Source organism: Symphalangus syndactylus, chromosome X (genome assembly GCF_028878055.3).
Source record: "Symphalangus syndactylus isolate Jambi chromosome X, NHGRI_mSymSyn1-v2.1_pri, whole genome shotgun sequence".
NCBI lineage: Eukaryota > Metazoa > Chordata > Mammalia > Primates > Hylobatidae > Symphalangus > Symphalangus syndactylus.
This window is the reverse complement of record NC_072447.2, coordinates 45,779,543-45,800,945: the sequence shown is the minus strand read 5'-3', so window position 1 is coordinate 45,800,945 and position 21,403 is coordinate 45,779,543. Positions and strand designations below refer to the sequence as shown.

The 21,403-nt window shown below is 38.0% G+C and overlaps 1 protein-coding gene across 4 annotated transcripts in view; it reads left to right on the top strand.

Moving 5' to 3' along the window:
• Positions 1-21,403, top strand: part of DMD (dystrophin) — a 2,284,432-nt gene that overhangs the window by 1,685,174 nt on the left and 577,855 nt on the right. For all 4 annotated transcript variants that reach the window (XM_063634262.1, XM_063634265.1, XM_063634264.1 and 1 more), the window contains exon 53: positions 19,158-19,369. In XM_063634262.1, coding sequence (XP_063490332.1) covers positions 19,158-19,369 — 212 coding nt within the window. The remainder of the gene's footprint in view (positions 1-19,157; positions 19,370-21,403) is intronic.

The window sequence follows — 21,403 nt, the reverse complement described above, 5'->3', positions numbered from 1 at the left end:
TTAAGCCTTTCAGCTTGGCATTTTCTACCTGGAACTCTGGCATACTCTGTGGGATCAATGAGATCCATAGTGTGCACTCCCTAGCAGATCGTGAATGTTTGTTGATAACTATAATTCATGGTTTAGTCTTGCCTATACAGAGAAGCAATAGCACCTTGCTTTAGTAGGATCCTTTTTATGCTTTTATTCATTATTGAATTTTATCTTAATAATTCCATGGTTCTGCAGTTGTCATTATTTCAGTTTGGGAATTGAGGAAACTGAGATTGTGGCAAATCAACTTTTCCCATTTAAATCCGCTATTTCATCACTAATCCATGGTTATGACCCAAGACTAACTGCTAGTCAAAGTTGCTTTCTAAAAATCTGTTACAACAAACTTCTAATTCTCGTGCTATGCAGTCAGTGCAGAAATTGCAACAGAACTGTTCTTTGTTCTGCAGCAATATATATTCAAAAGGTAATCATTTCTTGTGTATAAATAACATTCCTCCCTAAGAGAGATGTTGTGGGAATTTATATCAGTCAGGAATGTATATCGATAATTAAACATAGCTAGTTTAAAAAACTTGAAGTGAAAGATTGGTTCGTATTCAGTCAACTGAACTGTTTCTTTCTCTGCAATATTGTGGTTCTTGACATGATTGCTGAGTTTCCAATTTGACCCTTCTGGAGGTTCGTAAATCAGGACACATGCTGGGTCTCAGTCTGTCATCCTGAGTCTTAGCATTGGTTATTTATTTCCCTTTATTACCCAACATCTATTTACGGCACAAATCAGTCGAGAAGCTTTCCATGATGGACCTCTGTGAGAAAAAAAAAAATGTGTACATTGGGTAGCTCTTCAATTACAAACATGCACAGATTGTCTGGGTTTATGTGCATATACTTTATTATTATTTCACTTTTATATGTCAGATGAATTTGGTGTAAATGTAAATCTAACAATATGGGCTCTAGTGGCCAAATACATTGCCATAATGTATGTTTGATCTATCAATCTCCTGGGTGAAGTGTCGCAAGTGTGGTAAAATTCTGTAGTATAAACTGATGCTCAATTATGGACAATTACCAGGTCTATATGATGTCAGACTACCACACTGATCCAGTTTTAAGATAACAGCTTCACTTGGATGATCTTCAGATTTTACATTTGCTTTCATTCCTCGACAAAATGAAATACATTTAAAACTTCTAAAATTGTCTTTTGTATATATTTCTGCAGGGTCTACTCTTGGGACTACTATAACAATCAATTGTACTGCTTTGTTTCTTTTATTAAATAGCAGAATGGCTGCTTGATTCATCTGTATGTGCTGATGTGTGTCTGTGAATCTAGTCCAGTTCACTGTCCAGTAAGAATTTCTGAAATGTTCTTTGTCGCATCAATGTACAGTCAAAATCGTATTGTGTTTGTAGCAGAATGATTGCATCTTTTATTATTCACAGCAGCCAAAATGACACATATTTCACAGGTGACACCTTTTTTAAAAAAGATGAATTGTCCAAAGTTGTATGTAGAATATGTTTCACAAATCAAATTCCCTATTTAATAAATGGTGCTGGGAGAACTGGCTAGCCATATGCAGAAGAGTGAATTTCTATAAATTGAATGCAGCTGTGTAAATAGCATCCAAATCAAGAAACATAATATAATATAACCAGAAGCTCAGGATGCCCCTTCATGTCTCTTCCAGTAATGAACATTTCACAAGGGTGACTATTATCCTTACTTCAAAAGTTTTCTATTTTTCCTGTTTTTGTGTATTATGTAAAGGAATCGAACAGTCATATCTACTTGTCTGTGGCTGTATTTTTCCCCTCAGCAGTATGTTTGTGAGATTCATCCATATTATTGTATGTAGTTGTGGATTGTTCACTTTTCTTACTGAATAATGTTCTGTTGATACCACAGTGTATTTACACATGTTGATATAGATGAGAAATTGGATAGTTTCCAACACGAGGAAATTGCTGTCAATAATTCTGCAATCCATAGCCATGCTACCAACAGTCTAGTACATGGTTTTTGGTGAATATATTAATAACTTATGCATTTCTGTTGGCTATACACCTGGGAGTGGAATTACAACTCAAATAATATTCATTTTAAAAATTTTATTTCATTTTTAGTTGACAACTATATTATGGGGTACATTGTGATGTTTCAATCCATATATATACATTGTGGAATAATCAAATCAGGCTAATTAGCATATCTGTCACCTCAATTACTTATCATTTTTGTGGTGAGAATATTTAAAATCCTCCTTTTTAGCTATTTTGAAATATACTATATGACAATATTAGCTATAGTTCCTGTGCTGTGCAAAAGAACACCAGAACTTATTCCTCCTGTCTAACTGGAACTTTGTACCCATTGATAAACCTCTCTCATTTTTCCATCCACTCACCACTGCAGCTTTTGATCACCACCATAATACTCTCTATTTCTATGAGTTCAACTTTTTTAGATTCCACATACAAATGAGATTATATGATATGTGTCTCTCTGTGCCAAGTTTATTTCACTTAACCTGATGTCCTCCAGGCTCATCCGTATTATTCCAAATGACAGAATTTCCTGGCTTTTTAAAATAATTTTTTTTATTTTTAATTTTTTGGGGTACATAGTAGGTGTATATATTTATGGGGTACATGAAGTGTTTTGATATAGGCATGTAATGTGAAACAAGCACATCATGGAGAATGAGGTATCCATCCCCTCAAGCATTTATCCTTTGTGCTGCAAGCAATGTAATTGTACTTTTAGTTATTTTTTAATGTACACTTAAATTATTATTGACTACAGTCCCCCTGTTGCACTATCAAATACTAGGTCTTACTCATTCTTTCTAACTATTTTTTGTAGCCGCTAACAATCCCCACCTATCCCCTACCCCCACACTACCCTTTGTAGCCTCTGGTAACCATCCTTTTATTCTGTCTCCATGAGTTCAATAGTTTTAACTTTTAGATCCCACAAATAAGCGAGAACATGCAATGATTTTTGTTCTGTGACTGGCTTATTTCATTTAATGTAATGACCTCCAGTTCCATCCAAGATGTTGCAAATGATAGGATATAATTCTTTTTTATTGCTAAATGGTACTGCGTCGTTTATATGAGCCACATTTTCTTTATCCATTAGCATGTTGATGGACAGTTAGCTTGCTTCCAAATCTTGCCTGCTGTGAACCGTGCTACAACAATATGAGAGTGCAGATAGCTCTTCAATATACTCCCTTCTTGGCCGGGCGCGGTGGCTCACGCTTGTAATCCCAGCACTTTGGGAGGCCGAGGCGGGCGGATCACGAGGTCAGGAGAACGAGACCACAGTGAAACCCCGTCTCTACTAAAAAGACAAAAAATTAGCTGGGCGTGGTGGTGGGCGCCTGTAGTCCCAGCTACTCGGAGAGGCTGAGGCAGGAGAATGGCGTGAACCCGGGAGGCGGAGCTTGCAGTGAGCCGAGATTGCGCCACTGCACTCCAGCCTGGGCGACAGAGCGAGACTCTGTCTCAAAAAAAAAAAAAAATATACTCCCTTCTTTTCTTTTGAGTATGTACCCAGAAGTGGGATTTCTGGAACATATGGTCATTCTATTTTTATTATTTTGAGGAACATTCGTACTGTCTTTATGGAGGCTGTTACTAATTCACAATACTACCAAAAGTGGATAAGGTTTCCTTATTCTCTATATCCTCATCAACACTTGTTATCTTTCATCTTTTTGATAATAGCCAATCCAAAAGGTATGAGGTGATATCTCATTGTGATTTTAATTTGCATTTTTTAATGATTAGAGATGTTGAGTATTATACATATATATATATATATATGCTGTTCGTCTTCTTTTGAAAATGTCTATTCATATTTTTGCCCATTTTTTATTAGGGTTATTTGTTTTCTTGTTATTGAGTAGCTTGAGTTCCTTGTATATTTTGGATATTAGCACCTTATCTAATATATGATTTGCAAATATCTTCTCCTAATCTGTGGGTTGCCCCCTTATTCTATTAATTGTTTCCTTTGCTGTGCAAAGCTTTTTAGTTTGATGCAATCTTACCTATTTTTGTTTTGATTGTGTTTGGGGGTCATATGCAAGAAACCACTGCCTAGACCAATGTCATGGAGCTCTTCTGTTATGTTTTTGTTGTTTTTAGTTTCAGGTATTACATTTAAGGCTTTAATCCATTTTGAGTTGATTCTTGTATAAGGGGTGAGATAAGGGTCCAGTTTTATTCTTCTGTATGTGAACATTCAGTTTTCCCAATACCATTTATTGAAGAGACTGTCCTTTCCTTATTGTGCGTTCTTGTTACCTTTGTCAAAAATCAGTTGATGAAAGGTGTGTAGGTTTGTTTTAGTCCTCTTTGTCTTATTCCATTGGTCTGTTTTTATATACTTGCCATGCTGTTTTGATTATTATAGCTTTGTAATACATTTTGAAATCCAATAGTGAGATACTTCCAACTTTATTCTTTTTAGTAAAGACAGCTTTGGCTATCCAGGGTTTTTTGTGGTTCCATGCAAATTTTAGGATTTAAAAAAAAATTCTATAAAGAATGATATGCAGATTTTGTTAGTATTGTGTTGAATCTTTAGATTGCTTTATGTAGTATGGACATTTCAACAATATTAATTTTTCCAATTTATGAACATAGAAATCTTTCCATTTATTTGTGCCATCTTCAATTTCTTTCATCAGTGTTTTATAGTTTCAACATACAGATCTTTCACTTTCTTGGTTAAATTCACTCCAGATATTTTTTCATGCTATTATAAGTGAGATTGTTTCATTAATTTATATTTTAGACAGTTTGTTGTTACTGTACAAACAATAACAATTGTTATTGCTACTGATTTTTGTAAGTTGATTTTGTATCCTGCAACTTTACTAATGTGTGTATGAATTCTGGCAGTTTTCAGTGGAGTCCTTAGGATTTTCTGTATAAGATTATGTCATCAGCAAGAAGGGACAATTTTACTTCATCCTTTTCAGTTTGGTTGCCTTTTATTTCTTTCTCCTGCCTAATTGCTCTGGCTAGGACTCCCAGTAGTAAGTTAAACAAGGGTGGGGAGAGTGGGCGTCTTTGTCTTGCTCCTGATCTTAGAGAAAATGCCTTCTGCGTTTTACTGTTGTGCATGATGTTAGCTGTGGGCTTGTGATTTATGGCTTCTATTCTTTTGAAGAACATTTCTTCTATACCTAATTTGCTAAGAGTTTTTCTCATGAAAGGATGTTGAATTTTGTCAAATGCTCTTTCTGCGTTTATTAAAATGATCATATGGTTTTTGTACTTCATTTTGTTATATGTTGAATCACATTTATTAATTTGCATATATTGAAACAACCTTCTATCCCAGGGATAAATCCCTCTTGGTCATAGTGAATAATCCTTCTAATAAACTATTAAATACAGTTCACTAGTATTCCATTGAGAATTTTTGCATCTAATTTCATTCGTGATATTGGCCTATAGTTTTCTTTCCTTGTAGTCTCTTTGTCTGGCTTTGGCATCAGGGTATTGCTGGCCTTGTAAAATAAATTTGGACGAATGCCTTCCTCTTTAGTTTTCCAAAAGAGTTTGAGAAAGATTGTATTAGGTCTTCTTTAAATGTTTGTAGAATTCTCCCATGAAGCCATCTGGTCTTGCGCTTTCCTTTGATGTGAGAACTTTTAAATACTGATGCAATCTCCTTAACTGTTTCCTTAACTGTTATTGGTCTTTTCAGACTTCCAATTTTCATTATTCAGTTTTGGTAGATTATGTACTTCTAAGAATTCATCCATTTCTGTTAGGGTGTCCAATTTGTTAGTATATAATTGTTCATCATAGTCTCTTACGATCCTTTGTATTTCTGTGTTATCAGTCATAATGTCTTCTGTTTGATTTCTGATTTGATTTATTTGAGCCTGCTCTCTTCGTTCTTTGTCAAGCTAAGGATTTGTCAATGTTGTTTAGCTTTTCAAAACACCAACTCTTAGTTTTATTGATTTTTTTCTATTATTTCTCTAGTCTATTTCATTTATTTCTGCTTTGATCTTTGTTATTTTCTTCTTTCTGCTAACTTTGGGCTTAATTCATTCTTCTTTTTGTAGTTTCCTGAGGTATAATGTTAGGTATTTCATTTGAGATATTTCTTCTTTTTTGATGTAGGAATTTATTGATATAAACTTCCCTCTTAGCACTGCTTTTGCTACACCCAGAAGTTTTTCTATGTTGTGTTTTCATTTCTGTTTGTCTCAAGATTTTTAAAAAATTTCCTCTGTAATGTCTTCTTTTGACCCATTAGTTGTTTAGGAGCATATTGTTTAGTTTCCACATATTTCTTAATTTTATATGATTTCTCGTGTTATTGATTTCTAATTTTATATTGTGGTCAGAAAAGATACATGATATGATTTTGGTTTTCTTAAATTTGTTGAGACTTGTTTGTGACCTAACATATGATCTATCCTGGAGAATGTTACATGTGTACTTGAGAAGAATCTGTATTTTCCTACTGTTCAGGGCACAATGTTCTGTATATGTCTGTTAGGTCCATTTGGTCTAAAATGTCATTCAAGTCTGATGTTTTCTTATGAATTTTTCTGTCTATTGCTTAAAGTGGAATATTGAAATTGCCTGCTATTATTATGTTATAGGCTATGTTTCCCTTCAGATCCCTTAATGTTTGCTTTATATATTTAGGTGCTCTGATTTGGGATGCATATATACTTATACTTGTTATGTCTTCTTGATGAAATAACCTTTATCAATATATAATGACCTTCTTTGTCACTTTGAACAGATTTGACCTAAAGATTATTTTGTCTAAAATAAATGTAACTACCCTGCTCTCTTTTTGTTCTCATGTACATGGAGTATCTTTTCTCATCCCTTTACTTTCAGTCTATGCATGTCCTTTAAGGTGAAATGAGCCACTTGTAGGCAGCACATATTTGGGTCTTGTTTTTCGTTGTTGTCGTTAATCCAGTCAACCACCCTATGCCTTTTGATTGGAGAATTTAATCTATTTACATTCAAAATAATGATGAACGGGTAAGGACTTACTAGTGTCATTTTGTTCATTGTTTCCTGGTTGTCTTACAGATTCTTTGTTCCTTTCTTCCTCTATTGCTGTCTTCCTTTGTGTTTCAATGGTTTTGTGTAGTAGTAAACTTTGGGTCTTTTGTTTTTATCACTCATGTATGTATTATAAGCTTGTGCTTTGGGGATACACTGAGGCTTACATAAAACATTTTATAAGCTGATAACAACTTAAATTTGATTGTGTGCACATACTCAACACTTTTACTCTCCCTCCTCCCACATTTTATGTTTCTAACATCACAACTTCCTTTTTTTTTTTTTTAATTATACTTTAAGTTCTAAGGTACATGTGCACAACATGCAGGTTTGTTACATATGTATACATGTGCTGTGTTGGTGTGCTGCACCCATTAACTCGTCATTTACATTAGGTATACCTCCTAATGCTATCCCTCCCCCCTCCCCTCACCCCACAACAGGCCCCGGTGTGTGATGTTCCCCTTCCTGTGTCCAAGTGTTCTCATTGTTCAGTTCCCACCTGTGAGTGAGAACATGAGGTGTTTGGTTTTCTGTCCTTGCGATAGTTTGCTGAGAATGATGGTTTCCAGCTTCATCCATGTCCCTACAAAGGACATGAACTCATCCTTTTTTATGGTTGCATAGTATTCCATGGTGTATATGTGCCACATTTTCTTAATCCAGTCTATCATTGATGGACATCTGGGTTGGTTCCAAGTCTTTGCTATTGTGAATAGTGCAGCAATAAACATACATGTGCATGTATCTTTTTTTTTTTTTTTTGAGACGGAGTCTCGCTCTGTCGCCCAGGCTGGAGTGCAGTGGCGCAATCTCGGCTCACTGCAAGCTCCGCCTCCCAGGTTCACGCCATTCTCCTGCCTCAGCCTCTCCGAGTAGCTGGGACTACAGGCGCCCGCCACCACGCCCAGTTAATTTTTTGTATTTTTAGTAGAGATGGGGTTTCACCGTGGTCTCGATCTCCTGACCTCGTGATCCGCCCGCCTCAGCCTCCCAAAGTGCTGGGCTTACAAGCGTGAGCCACCGCGCCCTGCCATGTGCATGTATCTTTATAGCAGCGTGATTTATAATCCTTTGGTTATATACCCAGTCATGGGATGGCTGGGTCAAATGGTATTTCTAGTTCTAGATCCTTGAGGAATCGCCACACTGACTTCCACAATGGTTGAACTAGTTTACAGTCCCACCAACAGTGTAAAAATGTTCCTATTTCTCCACATCCTCTCCAGCACCTGTTGTTTCCTGACTTTTGAATGATGGCCATTCTAACTGGTGTGAGATGGTATCTCATTGTGGTTTTGATTTGCATTTCTCTGATGGCCAGTGATGATGAGCATTTTTTCATGTGTTTTTTGGCTGCATAAATGTCTTCTTTTGAGAAGTGTCTGTTCATATGCTTTGCCCACTTTTTGATGGGGTTGTTTGGTTTTCTCTTCTAAGTTTGTTTGAGTTCTTTGTAGATTCTGGATATTAGCCCTTTGTCAGATGAGTAGATTGCAAAAAATTTCTCCCATTCTGTAGGTTGCCTGTTCACTCTGATGGTAGTTTCTTTTGCTGTGCAGAAGCTCTTTAGTTTAATTAGATCCCATTTGTCAATTTTGGCTTGTGTTGCCATTGCCTTTGGTGTTTTAGACAGGAAGTCCTTGCCCATGCCTATGTCCTGAATGGTATTGCCTAGGTTTTCTTCTAGGGTTTTTATGGTTTTAGGTCTAACATGTAAGTCTTTAATCCATCTCGAATTGATTTTCGTATAAGGTGTAAGGAAAGGATCCAGTTTCAGCTTTCTACATATGGCTAGCCAGTTTTCCCAGCACCATTTATTAAATAGGGAATCCTTTCCCCATTTCTTGTTTTTGTCAGGTTTGTCAAAGATCAGATAGTTGTAGATATGCAGCATCATTTCTGAGGCCTCTGTTCTGTTCCATTGATCTATATCTCTGTTTTGGTACCAGTACCATGCTGTTTTGGTTACTGTAGCCTTGTAGTATAGTTTGAAGTCAGGTAGCGTGATGCCTCCAGCTTTGTTCTTTTGACTTAGGATTGTCTTGGCAATGTGGGCTCTTTTTTGGTTCCATATGAACTTGAAAGTAGTTTTTTTCCAATTCTGTGAAGAAACTCATTGGTAGCTTGATGGGGATGGCATTGAATCTATAAATTACCTTGGGCAGTATGGCCATTTTCACGATATTGACTCTTCCTGTCCATGAGCATGGAATGTTCTTCCATTTGTTTGTGTCCTCTTTTATTTCATTGAGCAGTGGTTTCTAGTTCTCCTTGAAGAGGTCCTTCATGTCCCTTGTAAGTTGGATTCCTAGGTATTTTATTCTCTTTGAAGCAGTTGTGAATGGGAGTTCACTCATGATTTGGCTCTCTGTCTGTTATTGGTGTATAAGAATGCTTGTGATTTTTGCACATTGATTTTGTATCCTGATACTTTTCTGAAGTTGCTTATCAGCTTAAGGAGATTTTGGGCTGAGACAGTGGTGTTTTCTAGGTATACAATCATGTCATCTGCAAACAGGGACAATTTGACTTCCTCTTTTCCTAATTGAATACCCTTTATTTCCTTCTCCTGCCTGATTGCCCTGGCCAGAACTTCCAACACTGTGCTGAATTGGAGTGGTGAGAGAGGGCATCCCTGTCTTGTGCCAGTTTTCAAAGGGAATGCTTCCAGTTTTTGCCCATTCAGTATGATATTGGCTGTGGGTTTGTCATAAATAGCTCTTACTATTTTGAGATATGTTCCATCAATATCTAATTTATTGAGAGTTTTTAGCATGAAGCATTGTTGAATTTTGTCAAAGGCCTTTTCTGCGTCTATTGAGATAATCATGTGGTTTTTGTCTTTGGTTCTGTTTATATGCTGGATTACATTTATTGATTTGCGTATGTTGAACCAGCCTTGCATCCCAAGGATGAAGCCCACTTGATCATGGTAGATAAGCTTTTTGATATGCTGCTGGATTCGGTTTGCCAGTATTTTATTGAGGATTTTTGCATCGATGTTCATCAGGGATATTGGTCTAAAATTCTCTTTTTTTGTTGAGTCTCTGCCAGGCTTTGGTATCAGGATGATGCTGGCCTCATAAAATGAGTTAGGGAGGATTCCCTCTTTTTCTATTGATGGGAATAGTTTCAGAAGGAATGGTACCAGTTCCTCTTTGTACCTCTGGTAGAATTCGGCTGTGAATCCATCTGGTCCTGGACTTTTTTTGGTTGGTAGGCTATTAATCATTGGCTCAATTTCAGAGCCTATTATGGGTCTATTCAGGGATTCAACTTCTCCCTGGTTTAGTCTTGGGAGGGTGTTTGTGTCCAGGAATTTATCCATTTCTTCTAGATTTTCTAGTTTATTTGCGTAGAGGTGTTTATAGTATTCTCTGATGGTAGTTTGTATTTCTGTGGTATCGGTGGTGATATCCCCTTTATCATTGTTTATTGCACCTATTTGATTCTTCTCTCTTTTCTTCTTTATTAGTCTTGCTAGCGGTCTATCAATTTTGTTGATCTTTTCAAAAAGCTGGCTCCTGGATTCATTGATTTTTTGAAGGGCTTTTTGTGTCTGGATCTTGTAGGTGTGCTTCATTGTTTCTTATTATTTTTTTCTTTTGTTTTCTCTGACTGTGTATTTTCAAATGGGCTATCTGCCTACAAGATCCAGAAAATAGCCTCAAAAGGGTCAATCTAAGAGTTATTGGCCTTAAACAGGAGGTAGAGAAAGAGATAGGGATAGAAAGTTTATACAAAGGGACAATATCAGAGAACTTCAGAAACAGAGAAAGATACCAACATTCAAGTACGAAAAAGTTATAGAACACCAAGCAGAATTATCTCAGAGACTACCTCAAGGCATGCAATAATCAAACTCCCAAAGGTCAAGGATAAACAAAGAATCCTAAAAGCAGCAAGCGAAAAGAAACAAATAACATGCAATGGAGCTTCAATACATCTGGCAGCAGATTTTTCAGTGGAAATCTTAGGCCCCGGGCATATCCAGAAATGCTGTCTGAGGGCCAGTCATTAGAGTCAAAAACCTCAGCAGTTTACCTCATGTTCTGTTCTATTGTGGCTAAGCTGGCACTCACACCACAGTGTAAAGTTCTCCCTGCTCTTCCTTACCCTTTTCAAAGGCAGAGGATCCTCTCCCTGTGGCCCTCACCACCATGAGGGTTCTGCTTGACCTCCATTGGTGTTCACTTAAAGCCCAAGGGCTCTTCCATCAGCTTGTGGTGAATGCTGACTGAACCGGGACCCATATTTTAGGGCCTTGGGCTCCCCTCTGGCCCAAGGCAGGACCAAAAATGCTGTCCAAGAACCTAGGCCAGGACTCAGGAATCCCAGAAGCCTGCCTGCTTTTCTACCTTTCTGTGGCCGAGCTGGTACCTTAGGGGCAAGACAAAGTCCTCTTTACTTTTCTGTCTGCTTTTCTCAAACAGAAGGGGTCTTTCACCATAGCCACCGCAGCTGGGAATTTGCTGGGTGACCTATGAAGCCAGCACATCTCAGAGGTCAAGTCCCACAGTGTACTCCCTGTGTATCGCAACTGGTTATTCATCGTTCAAGGCCTCTTTAGTTAGTAGCTGATGAATCCTGATAGGACTGAGTCCTTCCCTTCAAGGTAGCAGATTCCCTTTTGGCCCAGGGTGTGTCTAGAAATGTTATCCAGGAACTGGGGCCTGGAATGGAGGCCTCATGACTCTGCCCATGCCCTGTCCTACTGTGGCTGAGCTGCTATCCAAGATGCAAGGCAGAGTCTTCTTTTCTCTTCGCTGTCTTCTCCTTAACGAGAAATAAGGAGTTACTTTTGTTGCTGCGAGCTTCACTGCTCGGAGTAGGGGAGGTGTGGTGCAACCACTCCCTTAGCCATGCCAGCTGGTGTCTCCCTAGGTCGTGTGGGAGACCCTAATCCACTGGCTTCAATATATAGAGGGACATTTCTAAATTATTTATCTACAATTTGATTAAGAAGATAGACACAGGCAATAGGATATGCCAACAGATTCTCTCTAACCTATAGTTATTTTAAGAAAGTTAGGGAAAGAGAGATCATTGACTAGTTTTGGCTTACTGAATTCTTTGACCCTCCCATATCTTTTAATTTATGGATTTTATGTAAGGCACAGATATTCTACTAGTAAACATGACATTAAAGATGTTTTACACAAACAAATGTGGTTGATACAAAGGCATTAAATAAGAAACAGAGGAAATTCAGAGGATATTTGTTTGCCTGGAATAGTGATCATGAGCAGAAGAGTAAGAGGAAAATAAGAAAGGAAATGTGAAAGTCTTGAGTCCATTTTCAAATTATGAAAACTTGAAATGCAACAAACAAATAGCGGTTACTTAAGAAGAAAGACTGAAGATGCTGGGCAAAGGTTAACTTTAGAAATGGCATTTTTATATCATTATAAAGAGAAAGTGGGGATAATGGAAATAATCTACATGTACAACTCATTTGACAGACATTTATTGAAGGTATTCCAAATGCCAAACACTAGTTTGTGCACTAAGGATGTTTTTACTTTTTACTTTATTTTTATTTTCTAGCTTCTTCCACTTTGCCAGAGAAGGATTTTTTTAAATGGATAAAATACTAACTTAGGCTAGCTTCTTTCAGAAACAGACCTTTAAACAATGATTAATGGTGAAAGTGGTTTGTTTGTAATGTGATCCCAGGAAGTACCAGTAGGAGAGTGGGACAATGAGATAAGAAATGAAAGAAGCCAATAATTAAGCCAGTTATGGAACAAGTTATTGCTTTGGGCCACTGGGGTTTGATCCTGATGAAGGAGCTCTGGGAGATAGTAAACAAACAAACAAACAAACAAAAAACATGCCTCAAAGTTGTCAACCACAAGGGGGTAAGGGCAAGGAACCAGGGCTAACTATTCCAATTCTTATCCATCATTGGCTAAATGCTTCCTGGTACATTAACTTTCCAGCACTTCTGGGCAATGCACCTAGCAAGCTGAGGAAATATCTCTCAGGTTTGCAGTAGGGCAAATGCTTGTACTAGGACACTGCTGGCATATACTTGAATGATGAGGGCCAATGGCAGATAGATGGGCCCTGACAGCATCTTCTACAGATTCTGTCCTTGCCTTTTTGAGGCGAGGACACTGTCTAGAGTCAGAGACAGAAATGTAAAATGTAAAAATGTAAATCATAGTAGTACACAGTACAAGTTTTAAAATCTTAATAAAGTGTTATGGGAGAACCACGGTGAGAGAAAATGACTGTACATATGAGAGCATGGGAAGTCTTTATATGTGATGATGACATTTGAGTGGGTGTTCCGTTATCAAAGATCTACTTAAAAGGGAAAAAGAATAGAATGTATTTTAAACCATGGATGTAACCAGGTGAGGCCACCCTATATGTGAATGTCCTGGGATAATTTTGTCCCCAGATGTCTCTCTTTTTGAGTGTCACTTTCATTTATGTATTCATAATATAAAGAAATTGAATAGAAAGAGGTAAACATATGGCGGCAAAAATCCCTTCCTACCCATAAGGCTCACAGAATAATGTTGTCTAAATGCCATAACATTTTTGGTAAGTTTTGGTTCTATGGGCTTTGGAAACTTTTTATGTAGGAACTCCTCCAAGGTGATATAAGCATTAAGTGTATTTATCTAGATACCCTAGTTAAAGCTACTTTAAGCAGGATCAAAGTCCTCTTTTAAACTTTTATATTTGTAAGCTATCCCTGTGTACAGTTCCCGTGATTCTTGTACAGTTCCTAGGAGACCTTTGTTTACATCAAGAGAGTTTGTCTCTCTCTATAAGTTAGAACTTGTACATTGTAGTAATGGAAAATCCATTTCAGAGTAGCTTAGACTTACTCAGAAGAAATGTATTGAAACAGTTGAAAGGTAGGCAAGGCTTGATTCAGGAATTAAATCGTATGACCAGATTCTAGTTTTCCTTCTCCATTGCATGGCTCTGCTCCCCAGTATTTGTTCCGTTTAATTCCTCTTAATTGTTCTAAGATGGGTATCAGGATACTGCAGAACTACATGCTTTCTCATCCATCTTAAACAAGAAGCAGTGGGTTTTCTCTTTTAGAATCATGAACAACAACAACAAAAATCCTAGAGTTGTTTCATTGGTTCTGATTGACCTCACTTGGAACCATAAGTCCATCTTTGAATTAACCACTAAAGCCAGGGTGATGAGTTAAAACTAAGTACACACCATCCACACAGCAAAGAGAGGTCTATTGTGGGAAAACTGCACAAATGGAAAAATAACAGGGGAAACACAGGAGAAGTAGGTAGTTGGTTAATGTTCAATACACGCACCTTCTCAGGGACTTTTCTTCCATCTGGCATCATCTTTGTCTTTTGACCGTTTTCCCCAATCAATACCTATATTCATACTCAAGTTTTCCCTATTTGGGAAAAAACTTCTCTTGACACCAAACTCCCCTCTGACTTTCTTCTTATAATGATCTATGGTTGGCTGGTCTACAATTTACTGTCTTTACTTTTTCGTAGATATTTGTTAATCTCGTACAGTAAGATTTCTACCACTGCACTGAAATCATTTTGTGTATGGTCTTCAGGGGATTGCATGTGGCCAAAGCCAATGGATACTTTTGGCATGGGCTTTGGAGGTCTAACTTCTTGAATCCAAGTGTTGGCTCTAACAATCACTATCTATATGACCTTAGACCAATTATTTAACACTGTCTTTATTTCCTCATCCGCTAAGTGAGGATAATTGCAGCAATACAAAAAGAACATAAACAATTATACTTATAGGATTATATGATGATTAAGTGATTAATACAAGGAAAGAACAACACAGAGCTTCAGACAGTGTAGATATTCAAATAAATGTTAGTTATGATTTTTATTATGTCTTATGACATCTATGAGATTTGAAAGTGTTAATCACTCTTGTGTTTTTGAAAATCTTTTCCATGTTCTATAAAAGTACACTTTCTTGATATTCCTCCTCCTTCTCTAGTCTTTCGTTCATCTTACTTGCTCTTTGTGTTTTATTTGTTCTTTATACGTTGTATTTTCCAGGAGTCCATTCCCAGCCCCAGCATTTGAGGCTTTGCTTTTTATTTCTCTGTACTGGTGGCCAATCCCAGATTTCGGTCTCTCCCAAAATACACAGCTATGCTGTAGATCCTTCAGTCCTCCTGACTCAAATGATAGTTTTATGTGTATGATCCTCACAACCTCCTACTGAATAGGTCCAAAATTGAACTCACTATCTTCTCCATGCTCATTCTGCATTCTTCAGATAGATAGTGAACACCACCACTATCTAACAGGCACCCAAACCAGAAGCCTGTTTGAATCTGTCTTAAACCCTTTTGTTTCCCAAGTTCTTATCATAATGGCTTGTGTCTAACAGATGGTAAATAAAATAGAAACTAGCTGGCTAGATGGATGGATGGATGGATGTGTAGGGATGCATGGAGGGATAGATGGATTATTGACTGAGTCTCTAGCCTATAAATATTTTTAATTAACTAATAAATTAAGATAATGTACAGTTGAAGGTCAAGGGTGAAAAAGCATACTCTCAGTGGGATGCACACCCCAAGGAGCCATTTTAACTTGCTACATAACACACATATGACCACTTTTTTGCTGAAAGCCTTCTATTATTGAGCAAGCATTCAAATGCCATGTTTGCCTGAAATAATGGTTCGGGTTATAAAAGTTTCCTTCTTTTTCCACGATTAAAATTATCTTCCCACATAATAGGAAGAACTGCTTTATCTTTTCCTAATATCTAGAGATGACCTTTTAAAAATATAGACTGTTTTTCCTATCGAAATGAACTATAGGATGTACAAAATATGAATCAAAACAGCTTGCTATGTTTATGTGAAAACCACTAGGCATTCTAAAAAATTTTGCTAGCATAGTAAAATGTTAGTAATTAAGACTAATGAAAGTGAAGGCAAATTGGAATCAGAGACTATTTTTAAGGAATGTCAATTTTATTATTTTCAAATACACATGGTACATAACAGTAGGGTATGAGAAAAAGGTCCCAAGTATGTGTACTAAAGTAGCCTGCTATGATAAGTTGAAAAACGGTTTGTAATTGGAATATCCACAGACTATTTCAGAACACTTAAAGACATTTTCATTTACACTTTATACGGCTTTCTTGTAAGAGCATTTACACCATTAATTTTATAAACCAAAGATTAATTAGAAGACTAAACAATTACAAGGCCTCAACTATGAAAGCTGTTCCACTACCTAGTGGAGCAACAGCAATGAGACACAGAAAACAACGGCGTTCAAAGATTAGAGAGAGACTTACGGTTAAACAGAGGTTGACATGTTAACTGAAGTTGCAATATAATGTGTCGACTGGTTTTGCAATACATAGCAAACACCCAAACAGAAATAAACCTGATAAAAAATAAAATAAAATAGTAGTCTGTAATGTGTGCCACTTACTCAGTTTTAATTATTCTGGGGACTATATTTTTGATTTCATGTCACAATCACTAGTTTTGTGGGGTCTATCTAGTCCTGATGCTTTTTTACAAAATATCTCAAGTATTTTTTTTATTTATTTATTTTTGAGATGGAGTCTTGCTCTGTCACCCAGGCTGGAGCGCAGCGGCATGATCTCAGCTCACTGCAACCTCTGCCTCCCGGGTTCAAGTGATTCCCCTGCCTCAGCCTCCTGAGTAGCTGGGATTACAGGCGTATGCTAATTTTTGTATTTTTAGTAGAGACTGGGTTTCACCATGTTGGTCAGGCTGGTCTCGAACTCCTGACCTCGTGATCCACCTGCTTTGGCCTCCCAGAGTGCTGGGATTACAGGTGTGAGCCACCACACCTGGCCATCTCAAGTATTTCTTTAACTTATAACTACACATAACTTTGTGGAGGCAACAGGGTTAATTAAAAAGGACTTTACTTACATAACAAAATAAGAAGCATAGTTTTATAGTCCTGTGCCATATACATTTTGTTTGTCCATCTGTAGCCATTCTTTGACCTTCTCTCCCTTGCTCTTTATTCTGGGAGGCTGACCTGTGTCATCACTGGGCTCCCATGCCCTTTGGCTTCCAGTTGGTTTAGGCCCAAGAGCCCTAGAAGGAAATTGAAGACAGGAGGTAAAGTGAGGTCAAGATATTTATTCTCCTAATTCCCTCCCTTTGAGGTTGCCACAGGCTGACTATGTCCCTTGACAAAAGGTTATTGCTCTTCTCAAAGTGGTTTCTCATTACAATTCTCTGCTTCTGGCCACTTTTCCCACCCCTCATTCCTTGGGCCTAGATGTAGTAACAGCGCTACCGCTGCAAGGTTCTTGTATTATCTGTGATGGTTTCTTATACCCTGTTTATCTTGTGATTTGTTGCTTTATAGATAAACCTCTCAGATTATCTACGCAAGGTCACAGAAGAACATGTATGTCCAGCTAAGATATTCCAGAAGACAGTGGAGAAACATTGAAGGGTTGAAGGGTTTTATAAGAGGGAGTGCAGTGATCAGATTTATGTTAGTTTTAATCTTTCTATCGGGTAGAATTTACATTCTAAAACAGAGATTTGAGTCTGGGAGGATGATATAGAGCCTCTTATGGATGTGAGGGCAAAAAGTGATAGAGGTTTGCAGTGCCAATAGAAAGAGGAAAGAAGTTATATATGAGAGAAATTTGTAACTAATTATATGAGGTGTCGGGTGACGCTTAGGAAAGAATCTAGAATGTCTATCAGGTTTCATGCTTAAGGGATAAAGTAGATGGCGGTTTTATTACTTGTTTTCTGTATTATTTTTATTTCATAAAACCAGCTTAGAGAAGTTGTATAGAAAAAATAATGTAGTCCTGTTTATTTTAATATTCGAAAAGAACGTATTTCAGAGTAGAATCTATACAGTACCTCCCTCTTGGACTTCCAATGATACCAATGATAGCCTCAATATAAGCAGTCTTACGTACCCGGTGTGAATTCTTCGGTATTGTTAAAAGAAGTTGGCCGGGCGTGGTGGCTCACGTCTGTAATCCCAGCACTTTGGGAGGCCAAGGCAGGAGGATCACTTGAGGTCAGGAGTTTGAGACCAGCCCGGCCAACATGGTGAAACCCTGTCTCTATTAAAAATACAAAAAAAAAATTAGCTGGGCATGATGGCACGTGCCTGTAGTTCCTGCTACTTGGGAGGCTGAGACAGGAGGATAGCTTGAACCTGGGAGGCGGAGGTTGCAGTGAGCCGAGATTGCACCGTTGCACTCCAGCCTGGGTTACAAGAGCAAAACTCCATCAAAAAAAAAAAAAAAAAAAGAAAGAAAGAAAGAAAAAGAAGAGGAAGTTTCTAATACACTTATCTTCCCTTGGGTTCACTCAGAAGAAGACCCTTGGAAAAGGTTTTAAGAGCAAGTGATTTATTTGGGAGGTAAATAAATCAGTAGAAGAGTGGAAAAATGAGATAGGTGAGGCAAGGCAGCCAGTAAAGAGTGGTGCATTATCAAGGCAGCTGCTGTTGTGGGTCACTGGAGCTTTATCCCTTGGGAAACTCTGGAACCCATGTAAAATACATGCCTCAGAGTTATCTCCCCTAGCATCAAGGGAGCTAGTGTAACAATATCCCAATTCCTACAATTAGTCATTATATACAGGCTGCCTCTGGGAGCTGAAGGGGAGGCATCAATTGCCTGGTATGTCTATCCTGCCGCATGGATGGCAAAGCAAACTCCTGTGGCAACAGAAAGCCTTCAGGCAATGAAATGCTGGCGCTGGGAAATCAGGCTGATGGGTGCTGAAGTGGCATGGATAAGGGGATATGGATATTCTGCTGTAGTACTTTTCTAAAAGATGATTCATATTTGGTTCTAGGGATCAAGAATTGAGTTAAAATTTTATATGTATGTTGATGTTCTATATCACCTTCAGGAAAATAATTTAACAGAAACTGATATTTGCCATCAAAAAAGTAAAGAATCCTGTTGTTCATCATCCTAGCCATAACACAATGAATAATTTTTTAAATAAGCAACATAAATGTGAGATAATGTTTGGAAGTTACATTTAAAATGTCTTCTCCAGACTGGCATTTACTACTACATATTTATTTTTCCTTTTATTCCAGTTGAAAGAATTCAGAATCAGTGGGATGAAGTACAAGAACACCTTCAGAACCGGAGGCAACAGTTGAATGAAATGTTAAAGGATTCAACACAATGGCTGGAAGCTAAGGAAGAAGCTGAGCAGGTCTTAGGACAGGCCAGAGCCAAGCTTGAGTCATGGAAGGAGGGTCCCTATACAATAGATGCAATCCACAAGAAAATCACAGAAACCAAGGTTAGTATCAAAGATACCTTTTTAAAATAAAATACTGGTTATACTTGATAAAATTATACTATGGATTGTAATTTAATGATGTTTAATGTAAATTTATTAACAGAAAATCATATTAAAGCTGAAATGAACAGTAGACTTTTTATATTTATTTTCTTAGAGACAGAGTCTCATCGTCACCCAGGCTAAAGTGCAGTGGCACAATCATAGCTCACTGAGCCTTGAACTCTGGGGTTCAAGCAATCCTCCCGCCTCAGCCTCCCTAGTAGCTGGGACTACGGTGGTGTACCACCATGCCTGGCTAATTTAAAAAAAATTGCCGGGCGCGGTGGCTCACGCTTGTAATCCCAGCACTTTGGGAGGCCGAGGCGGGCGGATCACGAGGTCAGGAGATCGAGACCACGGTGAAACCCCGTCTCTACTAAAAATACAAAAAATTAGCCGGGCGTGGTGGCGGGCGCCTGTAGTCCCAGCTACTCGGAGAGGCTGAGGCAGGAGAATGGCGTGAACCCGGGAGGCGGAGCTTGCAGTGAGCCGAGATTGCGCCACTGCACTCCAGCCTGGGCGACAGAGCGAGACTCCGTCTCAAAAAAAAAAAAAAAAAAAAAAAAATTTTTTTTTTTTTTCTGTTGAGATCGGCTCTTGAACTCTTGGCCTCAAGCAGTTCTCCTGCCTTGGCCTCCCAAAGCACTAGGATTACAGGCATGAGTTACCATGCCTAGCCAGTAGACTTTTGAGTCAAGGTAGAGAATAGAGGAAAATTGACAGCTAATATCAATCTTAAAGTTAATTTTGTGTAGTAATCTGGTTATAGTGGGCTGGTTTTCTGTTGCACCATCTTTAAGATCACTTCAAAATTGGTATACGTACTTATGTAGTTGCATGAAGTCAACCATTCGGGCTGAATTCCTTCCTAGAAAAAGTAGCAGGTCTACGCTTTCATATCTTATTTGGAGGCCCTGGATCAAGAAACGGGGGTGGATGGGTATCAGGATTGGGCAGGAATAAGGAGTACTCTCACTTTCTCCCCCCATTCTCTTTCTTACCTCCTGCCCAGCTCATTCTTCCCTTCTTTCTCTTTCCTCTGAAATCTCCTCAAATATCTGTCTGCTTAGTAGTCTATAATTCCTCAAGATAAATTACAAAGGAAAAGGAAGAAAATTGCTTAATAACTATGTTTTATCAAGCAGCATGCATAGTGCTTTGCACGTGTTTAATCCCTTCAAACTTAGTATTTACTGGTCAATTTGAAAAGCCCTTAAATGTTAAACACTGGTTAAGCTTTAGGGTATTTTGAGCAAGGAAGTAACATGGTAGGAGGTTGATCAGATTGGGTACTTGATCAAAACCCTCTATAGATACTTTATCTGACAGAAAAGGCCTTTTGCTAAACCAGTATCTGATTCTTAAATTGGTTATGCCATCTAAGAAGGAGACCATATAGTCTTCTTGGATGAAATGGAGGCCATTTCATCCAAGTCAGGTTAGACTATGCTAAGCTATAGTAAGAAATGAACTCCGAAATCTCAATAGCTTAATACAATAAAGACCGCTTTCTTGGTTATATCATAGTCCAGTAGAGGTTGACAAGCCATTCTTAGGAGCTGTCCCCCAAGATGGTCACTTGAAAACCCAGACTTTTCCAATTTTGTGACACTGTCATTTTAAACACACTGCCAAAAGCCACTGCAGAAAAGGAAGAGAGAAATGTGGTCAGTCAATCCATGGTGTTTTATGGCCAGTCCTGGAAATTACGTATATCACTTTCACCACGTCCCATCACACAGAACTTGTTCTTGATTTAATTTCACGAAGAGTTAATGGAATTAGTGAGCTTTTAGCCAATCTCGGTCATAGCTATTTTATCAAAGGGACCTGAGCTGCTATGAGGACAGGGTTTTAGTTTATATGATGAGAGTGTTAGAAAGCCACATAGAATTTTACAGTCTTATCGTTAGCTCTGTTGGAGTCAAAATCTAGGTGAATAAAAATTCTTTCAAGAGACACATGTTACCACTAATAGTTTTATCAATGGAT